The sequence below is a fragment of the Xenopus tropicalis genome, chromosome 8, assembly GCF_000004195.4.
Source record: "Xenopus tropicalis strain Nigerian chromosome 8, UCB_Xtro_10.0, whole genome shotgun sequence".
Lineage (NCBI taxonomy): Eukaryota > Metazoa > Chordata > Amphibia > Anura > Pipidae > Xenopus > Xenopus tropicalis.
The window spans coordinates 60,467,645-60,480,878 of NC_030684.2; the positions used below are offsets into that span (position 1 = coordinate 60,467,645).

The 13,234-nt window shown below is 35.6% G+C and overlaps 1 protein-coding gene across 2 annotated transcripts in view; it reads right to left on the reverse strand.

Annotated features, from left to right (window-relative positions):
• Positions 1 to 1,205: 1,205 nt before the first annotated feature.
• Positions 1,206 to 13,234, reverse strand: part of pcdh11x (protocadherin 11 X-linked) — a 797,852-nt gene continuing 785,823 nt past the window's right edge. For both annotated transcript variants that reach the window (XM_031891054.1, XM_018096773.2), the window contains one exon: positions 1,206 to 2,183. In XM_031891054.1, coding sequence (XP_031746914.1) covers positions 1,795 to 2,183 — 389 coding nt within the window. In that variant the 3' untranslated portion in view covers positions 1,206 to 1,794. The remainder of the gene's footprint in view (positions 2,184 to 13,234) is intronic.

Sequence of the window (13,234 nt, forward strand, 5' to 3'; positions counted from 1 at the left end):
AGCGTTTGATACAGTACCTCACAGAAGGTTAATGATCAAATTAAGGAATATTGGCCTAGAACATAATATTTGTAATTGGATAGAGAACTGGCTGAAGGATAGAGTACAAAGAGTGGTTGTAAATGGAACATTTTCTAATTGGACCAGTGTGGTTAGTGGAGTACCGCAGGGGTCAGTCCTTGGGCCTTTGCTGTTTAACTTGTTTATTAATGACCTGGAGGTGGGCATAGACAGTACTGTTTCTATTTTTGCTGATGACACTAAATTGTGCAAAACTATAAGTTCCATGCAGGATGCTGCCGCTTTGCAGAGCGATTTGACAAAATTAGATAACTGGGCAGCAAACTGGAAAATGAGGTTCAATGTTGATAAGTGCAAAGTTATGCACTTTGGTAGAAATAATATAAACGCAAACTATCTACTGAATGGTAGTGTGTTGGGGGCATCCTTAATGGAGAAGGATCTAGGGGTTTTTGTTGATAACAAGTTGTCTAATGCCAGGCAGTGTCATTCTGTGGCTACTAAAGCAAATAAAGTGCTGTCTTGTATAAAAAAGGGCATTGACTCAAGGGATGAGAACATAATTTTGCCCCTTTATAGGTCCCTGGTAAGGCCTCACCTTGAGTATGCAGTGCAGTTTTGGGCTCCAGTCCTTAAGAAGGATATTAATGAGCTGGAGAGAGTACAGAGACGTGCAACTAAACTGGTTAAGGGGATGGAAGATTTAAACTATGAGGTGAGACTGTCGAGGTTGGGGTTGTTTTCTCTGGAAAAGAGGCGCTTGCGAGGGGACATGATTACTCTGTACAAGTACATTAGAGGGGATTATAGGCAGTTGGGGGATGTTCTTTTTTCCCATAAAAACAATCAACGCACCAGAGGTCACCCCTTTAGATTAGAGGAAAGGAGTTTCCATTTGAAGCAGCGTAGGTGGTTTTTCACGGTGAGGGCAGTGAGGTTATGGAATGCCCTTCCTAGTGATGTGGTAATGGCAGATTCTGTTAATGCCTTTAAGAGGGGCCTGGATGAGTTCTTGATCAATCAGAATATCCAAGGCTATTGTGATACTAATATCTGCAGTTAGTACTAGTGGTTGTATTTATAGTTTATGTATGTGAGTGTATAGATTGGTAGGTGTGGGTTAGGTGTGCTGGGTTTACTTGGATGGGTTGAACTTGATGGACACAGGTCTTTTTTCAACCCTATGTAACTATGTAACTATGTAACTATGTACTTCATTGTATTGAGCTAACTTACTTTAAAATGGATTTTAATTGCATATAAAAGAAAAATAAAGAAATCTCTAGTGAAACTTTAATCCACACCATTACATCTGTGACAGTTTTTTACATATAGCTGCTGGAGTTGCCTACCGAAACTAAAAGCTTGACATTTAATCACTAAGCCAGTATGCTTTGTATGTCCTTATCATGTATATGTAAAATAAGATTTAATGTGCTATATACAATATGCCAACTAAATCAAGTCAAAGTGAGAGTATGATGTGCTGGGATCTACTGTATTTAAAAAGATATTATTATGATGGATGTTTAGTAAATAACAAGTGTGATGCTAAACAATTGGACAATTGTTCTACTGTATATTTAGTAGATTTTCTTTTTCATGTAACACATAGCATTGCTAGTCAAGATATATTCAATTCTATGCTAAAATCCAAGTTTGATTTGTTTCACTCCTCTACATGATTACATGTTGTATATGAGGTTTGTTAAGCATTGACTATATACATCTGACACACAGAAAGACGAAAATAGCTGCTATAGAATATAATTCTTAGAGCTGGTGCTCGTGTACAAATATTGAATTATTCCCTGAACCTGGTGTTTGTTGGCAAGGGGTGAAGTTTGCCAGGGGAATAACCTTTACTGGATCATCATTGGTACAGTGTCTTTCACACGTGTTGTAAAACTGAGGTCGTGGTGTCCCTTTGTCAATATCATCCTTGGTCTTCCCAGGTCTTCCAAGAGTGTGCACTCCATCAGGTCTACTTCCTCTTCCCCATCCTTGCTGAAATCCAAATGATGGCAAAGGAGGGTTAGATTGTTGGTATTGCATTAATGATGGTGGCATCCAGCAGTTATCAGAGTGACCTAGGATGAGGCATTCCTGTGTGCAGGTCTCAGAGGCTTCTGCCAGTGCTTTCTGAAGGTTGACTTCAATAGCTGAAAAAGACAATTAAGATTAAATATTAGCATTTTTATAACAGTAAACAATATTTTGCAAATGTACTGAAAATATTATTGTACAGGCATAGGATCTATTATGCAGAATGCTCAAGACCTGCGGTTTTCCAGATCAGTAGTCTTTTCGTAATTTAAAAAGTCTGCTAAGTAAAAGCTGTTGTTTCATTATTAGAGAGAAGAAGGAAATCAGTTTTAAAATTTTGTTTAAAATGGACTCTATGTGAGATAGCCTTCCCATCATACAGAATTTTCTGAATAATGGGTTTCCAGACAATGGGCATTCTCTTTATTCTCACAATTTTTCTCAACACTAGAGATGTAGCGAACTGTTCGCCGGCGAACTAATTCGCGCGAACATCGGGTGTTTGCAAGTCCGCAAATTCGCGAACTTTCGGCGATGTTTGCCATTTTGGGTTCGCCGCGTTTTTTTTTGGCGTTTTTTTTTTTTCATTATTTTTTGGCGTTTTTTTTTGGCGTTTTTTTTTTGCCGTTTTTTTTACAAAGTATTTTTCAGAGAAATTTTTGCTTGATCCCCCTCCTGCATGCCACTGTCCAGGTCGTGGCACCCTTTAAACAACTTTAAAATCAGTTTTCTGGCCAGAAATTGCTTTTCTAGGTTTTAAAGTTCGCCTTCCCATTGAAGTCTATGGGGTTCGCAAAGTTCGCGAATATTCGCGAGTTTTGCCGAAAGTCCGCGAACGGGTCTGCGAACATTTTTGGCGATGTTCGCTACATCCCTACTCAACACCAGTTATTTACCTTTGAGTCATTGTCATCTAAATATATTTATGGTTTCATGCCAGTTCACAAAGCTAAACTATTAATTATATTGAACATGTGTTTTGAAAATGACTGTTTAGTAAAATAATATTTGTTCTTCATATTTACATAGACATATGTCATTGTTTTAAATAAAGTAGGGATGCACCAAATCCAGGATTTGGTTCAGTATTCGGCCAGGATTCAGCCTTGTTTGGCAGGGTTTTCAGCCGAATTCATAGTCCTGGCCGAACTGAATCTGAATTAGCTTATGCTAATTAGGATTTTGAAGGATTTTTGTAGAAAAATTTTCGTCCTTACAAATCCGAAATAGTGTATGCTAATTTGGTTCGGTATTTGGCCGACTCCGAAAAACTGGGTTCAGTGCTAGAAGGAAATTTGCTAGAAGTTAAATTTAGTTATAGGGTACTTGTGAACCCCACAATTATTCTAAGCAACATTTGAATACTATGAAAAGGAGCCATTCGATTGGTACACCATCTCTTTTCAAAGGAAATATAACCCCTCTAAATTTCTACTTGAACAGTTATTAGCATTCAGGGAGAAATTAAGAAGAGAAGTAGGCATCCCTAAAAAGAAAAAAATATGTTATATTTTTTAGGCAAAAATGATTCTACTCATTTAACCGCAACCCAGGCTGGTGGGTTTTTTTTTCTCAAAACCATGCACCAGCCCAGAACACTGTTTGCTGAGTGCTGTGCCTCCATCTTTCTCAGCTCTTCCAGATGTCCCTGTTTGCAGTACAAAACCTCTCCAGAGATTTCTGTACTTTGCATGGGCCCTTCTAATAATTGGTACAGGGTATTGATGAGCAAATCTGTCGCAAAATTCGCAAAATGGCAAAAAATTTGCGAAATGCATTTCTTGTGCGATTTTTTTTGTGTTTTTTTAATGTGACCGCGCCCATCTTTACGCGACCGCGCCCATTTTGATGCACTACAAAAAAAATTCTGCGTGAGAAATTTTTCCGCAGCAAATTTTTACGGAAGTTTCACGAAACAATTCGCCAATGGCAAAATGCGGAAATTCGCTCCAAATCCATTCCTGGTGAAAAAATTTGCTCATCACTAATACAGGGGACACTTGGGAGAAAGGAAGGAAATGGTGCAAAGCTTAGCAAACAGTACTCTGGGCTGGTGTGTTTTTTAAAGAAAAAGGAACACAGATCTTGGGTAGCAGGTAGGCCACTAGAGTCAATGGGGTGCTGACTAACAACTTGGTTCCCCCAGTTATCTTACATTTTGCTCTTCTGTAAGATAAACAGTACAGTTCACCAGAAAAATGTAAATTTTCTCACAAAACGAATATTTCTTCCTGAATTTCGTGAATGTTTCAGTTAAAAATGATACAGTTAAAATTGTTCATAATGGAGGTATATGTGGCATTAAAAGAAAGAAGATGATAAAACCAGTGATCAAGTAAATATGTTACAAGTGTTATAAGTTGTATTCTTCATTAGACATTTACAAGACCTGTGTACTTCTTTCCATGAAGCAGATTCGATTTATTTTAATTGGTCCTACTGCTTATATTATTTATATTTGAAACAGATTTAAGGTAGTACATTCGTAAAAATAGATTGCATTATGTGATACACTCCTTCAATACAACATGTCATCCCTCATAGAGCAGGCTATATATACATTCCATTGCCATTTCATCAACTCAAGCTATGGGTGAAAAGGAATTCTACTTAAGGTGAAAAATCATTCTTTAAGTTACATTTTCTTTGGATCACATTTAGAATAAAGATCAAGAAATTAATTTCTGACTTTTATTTCATCTTTTGATGTTAAAAATGCAATTTCTCTGAGCCCACATTGGTGCCTACCAGTGCTGCTATGGATGAATTCTGCCACCCCATCCCATCCCCTGCATCTGCATCCATCCTCTCTCTGAGAGAACTATTTCCTTCATTCGCTCCCCAGCAAACAAGAACTTCCGTGCCCTATCTCTATGTATATCTTTCACCAACAGAACAAGTTCCTTATTTGCAGAGATTTCCTAGTCTCCTGTTGCACATCTAACTGTCTTGTAGTTTCCAGCATTAGACTTATTTAAAAATGCAAATGATCTTTCAATATCTGACAATAGTTAACAGATTTATTAGCACTTTTTTGGGATAAGTGGGTGAAATAAGATTGGTCTTAGCACAACAACTAATACTGCTGTTTTTATTGTTATGTACTTAAGAGAAATGTGCAAAAATGTAGATTAAAAAACACTCAAGCAAATTTCTAATAATATATCCTAAATATTCCACTACTGCATGGAACCCTAGTCTTCCTAACCTTGGCATCAGTAATGAATTCAAAGCCAAATGTAATTTTATATAAAATCAATTAATAAGTAGAGTTTCCAGAATCCAGAAGTATATAGACATTTGAAAAACTGCACATTGTATGAGTTAATTAAGTTGCATGATTTAAAAACTATACCTTCCCATTAAAAGTAAATATATAGTAATGCAGTCTTTAGATGAAGCTCATTTTACTCTTTTAATATTAATGTGCTATAATGCTTTAACATGATAAATCTATGCCATGAAAATAGTTGTGTAAAATAGTGGAGGGATTGTCTGAACAAAATCTAACAGTATACTGTAGAAACAACATCAAAGTAGGGGATGAAAAGACCCCTGAAAAGAAGGTTCTGTGCAATAATGCAGATTTATTTATTTCCTAGTGGCACACTTTGGCACCATGTACACTTTCTGCAAATTCGCTCCCTTTGCACATTGTAGTGCGGCCAGTGGATGCATTCATTTCTGCAGCACCAGAGTTGGGGCTGGGGGATGTGTCCGGGGAACCAGAGGCTAAACCTTTAAATGGTAGGAAAAAAAAATAAAATGATGGGTCGGTCACAGCCTAATGATCAGAATAAATACTGAATGTTCTTTTTGAACCTCTCCAATATTTTGTCAAGAAATACAAACTGGTAATATAAACCAGATCCCATTTTTCAAAATGTAAAAAGCACAGCTTAGTGTAGCTATAATAGCTGATATACTGCTAAGGGAGTAGCAGAATAGATGGGATTTTCTAACATAGATGGACAAGCCAATAAACCAGTCACCTTCACATCGTACCTCAAATAATTAATACTGTTAGATAGTTGGCTTTTTTGAAAATCAGCAAAAATAAAAGATGATTTTAATCTGACTATTGGCACATCAAATAGTATTATGTATGTATAGTATGTGTAGTATGTGCCTGACAAAATATCCTTATAAACGTGCTCTGTGATGTCATTAGTTATAAACAATGCCAAGTAATAACAATTATGCTGCATTTCACACTGAAACCTTTCTATTATAAGAATGCGAATTATCTCTAACAACTCTAACTCTAATAACAAATGTATTTATTTCGTAGTTTATTTAAATGCCATCATTTTGGGGCAGTTTATTGCCACCCTACTTAGAATAATTTAGTAATCATGAACAACTTCTAGTAGACAAATAAAGAACTTCACATGGCTATCACTGGAAGCAGAACACTGAAATCAAAAGAACCTTCTTGTGCAGATAACAAAGACATACTGCACATAACAGATCAGTAGTAGTAATTTATTATCCAAAAATAGTTGCATTGACGCACATGAATTGAGTTACATCACTCAGGTTTGGTCACCTGGGATAGTTTTACCATTACATCCTTTCTAACAGAACAAAATTCTGTGCTTGTGCTAAATAAAGTTTCTAGCGGAAACAACCCTTGGTTTCTCTGTCTTTTGGCTGACACAAGCAGTTTGGTGAGTTCCTGCTGTGCTCATAGCACTAGAAGGGAAATTTAATAAGAAATACTTCCGTAAATTAGAGACACTTCTGTTTGTTGACAGAATTTTATTGGCCCTACAAGCTATGTATTCACAGAAGGCCTCTGTTTTGGAAATATGAAATTTAACTCAGTCATAATACAATTAAAGGTAATTTGCCTAATTGTATGCTAATTGTCGCATGCTTTGTTATAAAACAAGGCTCTGCTTAATTGTAGTTGGTCCTGAAATGTTGTTTGATCATTTTGAAGTTTTAATTTTGCAGTTATGTTCAGCATGTGTTTTACATACAGGCAATGGCAAAAAGACTGTATTTCTTTAAGCTTGGCTATAAGTTGTTTTTCCTCTCTGGGATTTCTGAAATGAATGAATCTTAACAGCACTGTATATATACGGAGACACACAACTAAGCATGATTTTTAAAATGTATCTTTTTGGTTATCAAGACAAGGTTGGATTCAGTAAGCACTTGCTGATTGCTAAATGTATTTCATTTTGCATTCCACTTGTCTTTTCTTAAGGTTGAGAGCTTACTTTGATATAAGCCAGGGCAGAACCGATCTGTAGTCAATCAAAGCATTAGAATATATACATTTTAAATGTAAAATTCCTTTGGGACAGCAACAAAATGTGTGTAAGTGTCTTAATGTAAAAATGTCTAAAATAACCTTTTTATCAATCTCAGTTTATTATATATATTGCTCACAACCTCACTCTTCTGCCTTCCCAAAAATTATTTTTTTAAAGTTTTTTGGGGGTACCTAATGAGCTTGTTAAAAAAAGAGAGAGATTTTTATATTATAGAGGTATTTTGCATATGTACAATACTGAATGCTATACATTAATAATATCAGATTATTACTGGACTATTGTGCTAATAAACTCTAAGTCCCTCAGTTAATTTATTGCTCAGGTGCTGTGATGACAGGATCAATAAAATGGTTCTGGACTTTTTGAAGCCTTATTGTTGTTCTTCAGAAATTCAGCTCTGACTTTTTGTGACCCTATAGGCTTTAATACACCAGGCCTGTCTGTCAGAAAGTGCCCTTTGGAGCTCATGCAATTTCATATTTATGACCTCTTTGATAGTGTGGCACCACCTTATCTTTTATAGTCCTCTATTCCTTTGCCTTAGTCTTGCCAGTTCTTCACCACTGAGTAATGCCTTATTATGTGGTCAGAGTATCTCAGCTTCATCTTCATTATTAGTCTTTCCAGTGAGAATTCTATAGTTAATTCATCAGGTATTAAATGATAGTTATCTTGCTTTGCATATGTAACAATAGAAATATAACTACAATATGCTACAACTGGAAAAACCATCAACTAGGAAATACCATAATGCTTTTAATGTGTCTTTACTAACACATTAAACATTGGGAGGCTTTATATACACAAATACAAATTTGAATTTGTGTAACTTTTTCCTAATGTAAAAAAAAACAAAAATGCAAATATTATCTTATTTATTAAAAAATCTGAATAAAAAACTGTGACCAAATAAAAGCCTAAAAAAATGGGCATTCTTCAAATTTGTAATTTTGGCATGATTTTTAATGGGTCACGCAGCTCAAATTTTTTTTGAAAAATTTAATAAATTGTTGAAATTTTAACTAGGATTGTTCCAATACTTGACCTCGCAAGCTTTTAGATGCAAAGTTTTACAGTACAGGTATGGGATCCCATATCCGGAAACCCATTATCCAGAAAGTTCCAAATTACAGAAAGGCCACTTCCCATAGACTCTATCATAAGCAAATAATTCAAATTTTTAAAAATGATTTCCTTTTTCTCTGTAGTAATAAAACAGTACCTTGTACTTGATCCCAACTAAGATATAATCAATCCTTATTGGAGGCAAAACAAGCCTATTGGGTTTATTCAATATTTAAATTATTTTTAGCAGACTTAAGTTATGGAGATCCAAATTACGGAAAGATACCTTATCCGGAAAACCCCAGGTCCCGAGCATTCTGGATAACAGGTCCCTTACATGTACAGAGTTTTTCTTTTTTTTTTTTGTATAAAAAAATTTGCATGTTTTAATCATTATTCAATTTCATGTTTAGAAAAAACTTGAATCACTGAAAAATAGAAGAAAACAGAAATGCAGCACTTGGCTGCAAATCCATGCCTTGCATAAAAATTTGCTCATCACTAATTATAAGGCAAAGAAGGTGGGGAGGGGAGCGAGAAATGTTTCTTATTCTGTGATAGTTCCATTATAAAGAAAAGCTGCCATTTTTTATTTTCTTTTTTTGTCACAGTGTGTGTAAGGCAGAAAGAATAAACACTGGTATAAAGTAAATTGACAGTATTTTAATAAATACAGTTTAAATGCTAAACAAACAGAATATATATTGAGACTGACACCTCCTTGATCTTCTTCTGATTGTGGTCACGCCAAGGTGTGAATATCAACGTACTACACACATTTGCCATTATTTAGAGAGTTGACTGCTGATTTATGGTCAATTATATCTAGAGTCAGTATGTTTATGCATACGGTTTTGTTTTATATGAAAAGAAGAATGGCTATGATGGCATTTAAGCAATGACTGGATTTAAGGTCAACGTGTGCGATTGTTGATATTTCAGTTTATGCAGCCTTAGCAAACAGAAGCTGTCTTGCTTATTATAGAATAACATGTTGTTCTATGTAAAGTACAGCTTCAAATCTAACAAAGTGCACTCTACTGTCACGTATGGCTGTATTTTTAAACTAATTAATGTTTGACACATGCTAATGCTTTAAATACTGTAAAATGAATGTTAATAATGCAAATAAATGTGTTGTTTATATAACTATATGCACATAAAGACAGATATAAATCTGTAAATTAGTGTAAAAATGTGCTAATGGCTCATGTGTTACATTTGTGTAAAGGCCAGTGTTCTGCTGAAATAATCTGACTTTCAAATGTGTGATCACAGTTTACTATGCGGTACTGTAATTAACATGAGAACAAAACCAAAGGGAATGTACTTTTTTAAATAACATCCACTTGTATTAAATGTAATTACATGACCTTATGTCCATTCTTTATATGTATATATCCAATCTTTATAAGTATATAGTTAGATTAAGATTTCCAGTCACACATACATATCTTTTTCCACATAATTATCATAGTCAACATCACTTAAAAAAATCACTAACAAACTTTCAATTAGGACTACAAGAATGTGATGTTAATTAAAAATACCTGAGACAGAAGTTGGTGTACCCAAAAGACCCAACACCAAAGCACATGAAAAGTAATGTAGTCTATGCTGTCCAGCATAGTGAAAAGTGCAATGGCCTATACATTAAGACTAAACAACTGCTCAGAAGACAAACAACCCCACATAAGTGAGTTAATTCTCTAAGAACAAGGTTTAGCAGTCTATCTACATCTAAAGGAAAAAGGACACTCCTTATTTTGGGGCAACAATGTCCTATTTTCAAATGAGAAGATGGTTTAAAGGAGACCTTAATTGGTCATTTACTGTATACTGAGCTGGAACAACCATTCCTAAACAGAGAGGGGCCTGTGACACCACAATGCAACTTTAACATCCTTACCGCAACTGTTTCAAAATTGTTTTCAGAATTGTTTCAAAACAATTCACACTTCCAGTGATTTACATTCAACAATGATGATGATAATAATAAAAATCATGGTACAGGTATAGGACCCATTATCCAGAATGCTCGGGACCAAGGGTATTCCGGATAAGGGGTCTTTCCGTAATTTGGATCTCCATACCTTAAGTCTACTAAAGAATTAATAAAACATTAATTAAACCCAATAGGATTGTTTTGCATCCAATAAGGATTATTTATATCTTAGTTGGGATCAATTCCAAGGTACCGTTTTATTTCTACATAGAAAAAGGAAATCAGTTTTACAATTCTGAATTATTTGATTATAATGGAGTCTATGGGAGACGGGCTTTCCGTAATTCAGGGCTTTCTGAATAATGGGTTTCCGGATAAGGGGTCCGATACCTGTACCACTGTGACTGGTACACTTTGTATAGGGAAAAAGCACACAGTACATACCAGCAATTACCTGATGTGTACCTGAGGAAGGGGTTGTTCCCCAAAAGGTTGTGCCACTTTCTGCTACCAGATATGATTTAAAGGCAGCTGTTGGTATATACAGGTTTGCTTCTTACCTATCCAAAGTATAGCTGAGGTTTTTGGCCTGTTAGTGGCTTGGGATATGAATGCACCTGATGAATACAAGTAAGGACTATTCTTTTGACGCCTGCAACTATTCTTGCAACAATTTTTGGACACGCAACTATTCTTTTGATGCCTGCGACTATTCTTGCGACAATTTTTGGACCTGTGGCTGATTTTTTCATCTGTTTCGCGAATCCATGCCTGGCGAAACATTTCACCCATCACTAAACATTACAAATTACAGTTTATTCTGTTTTGCTCTCCTATTAACTCATATATTAAATAACTAGTTGGTGTAGGAGACTCAGTTCTAATTGTCTGCTGTATAAAACAGACACAATGATTCAATATAATTTATTTTAATGTCATATATTGATTTTAATAGAAATGATTTCCTACAAATTGTCAAAAGGGAAGGTGGGAAAAAGTCTATATTGAATAAATGTTCTTCAGAAATCATGATAAAACATTCTGTCTAATTGGCATTATAAAACTCTTCTAGCATGAGATTTTTAATCATGTCACACGGCAGGAGTCAAGTCCTCATTAGATAATCACCACATTAGGTGAGGAAGTTCTCTCAACAGAACATTGGACAGTTCTTTTCATGGAAGTAATAAAGCAGAATCATAACTTTTGCCGTTGCATAGTTATTTTTGGTGTAAATACTGCAGAGGAAAATTAGGCACAGTGTGGCGTGACACAGTCTAATGATTAAAACATTAATTTGTGAAGATACTTGACTGGGTTTAGTTAAGTTTTTTCCATAAGAGTAAAGTGGTTCTGCAAGAATGCAAAGTTCATAAATAAAATTGCATCAAAATATGTAGAAATGTAATAAACTTTGCAGCAGAGTTAATTGTTATTTAAAAATAGGATATACTGAATATGTATCAGACATGCAAATCTTGAAAGGCTGATAAGTTACATTTAATCTTTCTTTGATTTTAAAAGAAAGCAAAACATTATTGTAGTTGACTCAAAATCCCAATATTAGGATTAGTAAGCACAGACATTCAAGTGAATGTGTAAATGACATTTCCGTTGGGTAAAACTGAGAGCTAAGCAGGTGAATGCAGCAAGAAAAATGTTGCATTTACTGCACTTGCATATAATTATGCTAAGCAGCCCACCCAGCTTGTTTTGATGAATAGTGCACCAAGGAACCTTGGACGTGGCAGTATTTCCAGGTTACCCAAGTGCAATACGTCAGTTAACACTGAATTATTTTCAGTTTAAGTATGACAAATTCATGCTATCCTGCCTTCTGTTCCAAATTGAGTTCTACTGTGACTATTGACATAGGGAAACCTTGGAGCTACCACTCCACATAGGGTTGCCACCTGTCAGAGTTTGACCTGGAAAGCCCAGTTTTTCCCTAATTAGGAAAACCGGGAAGGACTCAGTAACAGGGGTGTCAGAGACCCACCCCCGTGATGCCACAGTCCCACTCCATGATGTAACGGACCAGCCCCCTCCCCACGTCACCCCCGCCCCTTGCCTGGCTTTCCTTTCTTAGCCAGCAAAGGTGGCAACCCTCTCACATAGTGAACACCAGAAATGACGCCAGACAGACTTCTGTGTAATTTCATCTGATTGTGTGTAAATAAGTGCCACTGCAAGCAGCAAAGATGAAGGTAGGCAAAGTGGGAATAGTAGGTCCAGATTAGTGATGAGCGAATCTGTCCTGTTTCGCTTTGCTGAAAAAATTTGCAAAACGGCAAAAAATTCATGAAGCACAGCCATCATGCAACTTTTTTGATGAGAGCAATTTTTTTTTTTCAATGGCGAAAAGCTGAAATTCGTTGTGAATACATGCCTGCCGAAAACTTTTGCTCATCACTAGTCCAGATAACAACAGTAGGCAAAATGGGTAGCAGTAAGTTTGTCAGTCTTTCTTAACCAGTGGCATTTGAATTAATAAAAATACAATTTTTAAAAATGGACACCATACAATTGAAGAACTTAAACCTTTAGAATGTTAATTCTGTATGTAGTTTACACAGAAATAAATCTTAACTAAGATTAAATCATGCTACACCCATATAAGGAAAGATGTTTCCTTCCACTAATCTTCCTGCAATGTTTCCCCCTGGGAAATTACATCCTCTTCACTAGGATGAAGAATGATTTCCTGATTGGTAGTTCTGGTCATGCTGAGAAAATCACTGGTCAGAGAAAGGTAATAATCTGCTATGTATAAAATCTCAGGAATACTGTAAACATTATATAGGGTGTACATACACTGTCTGTGTACATACACTATTTTAATGTTTTATATTTTTCAAAGGACTAATGCAAT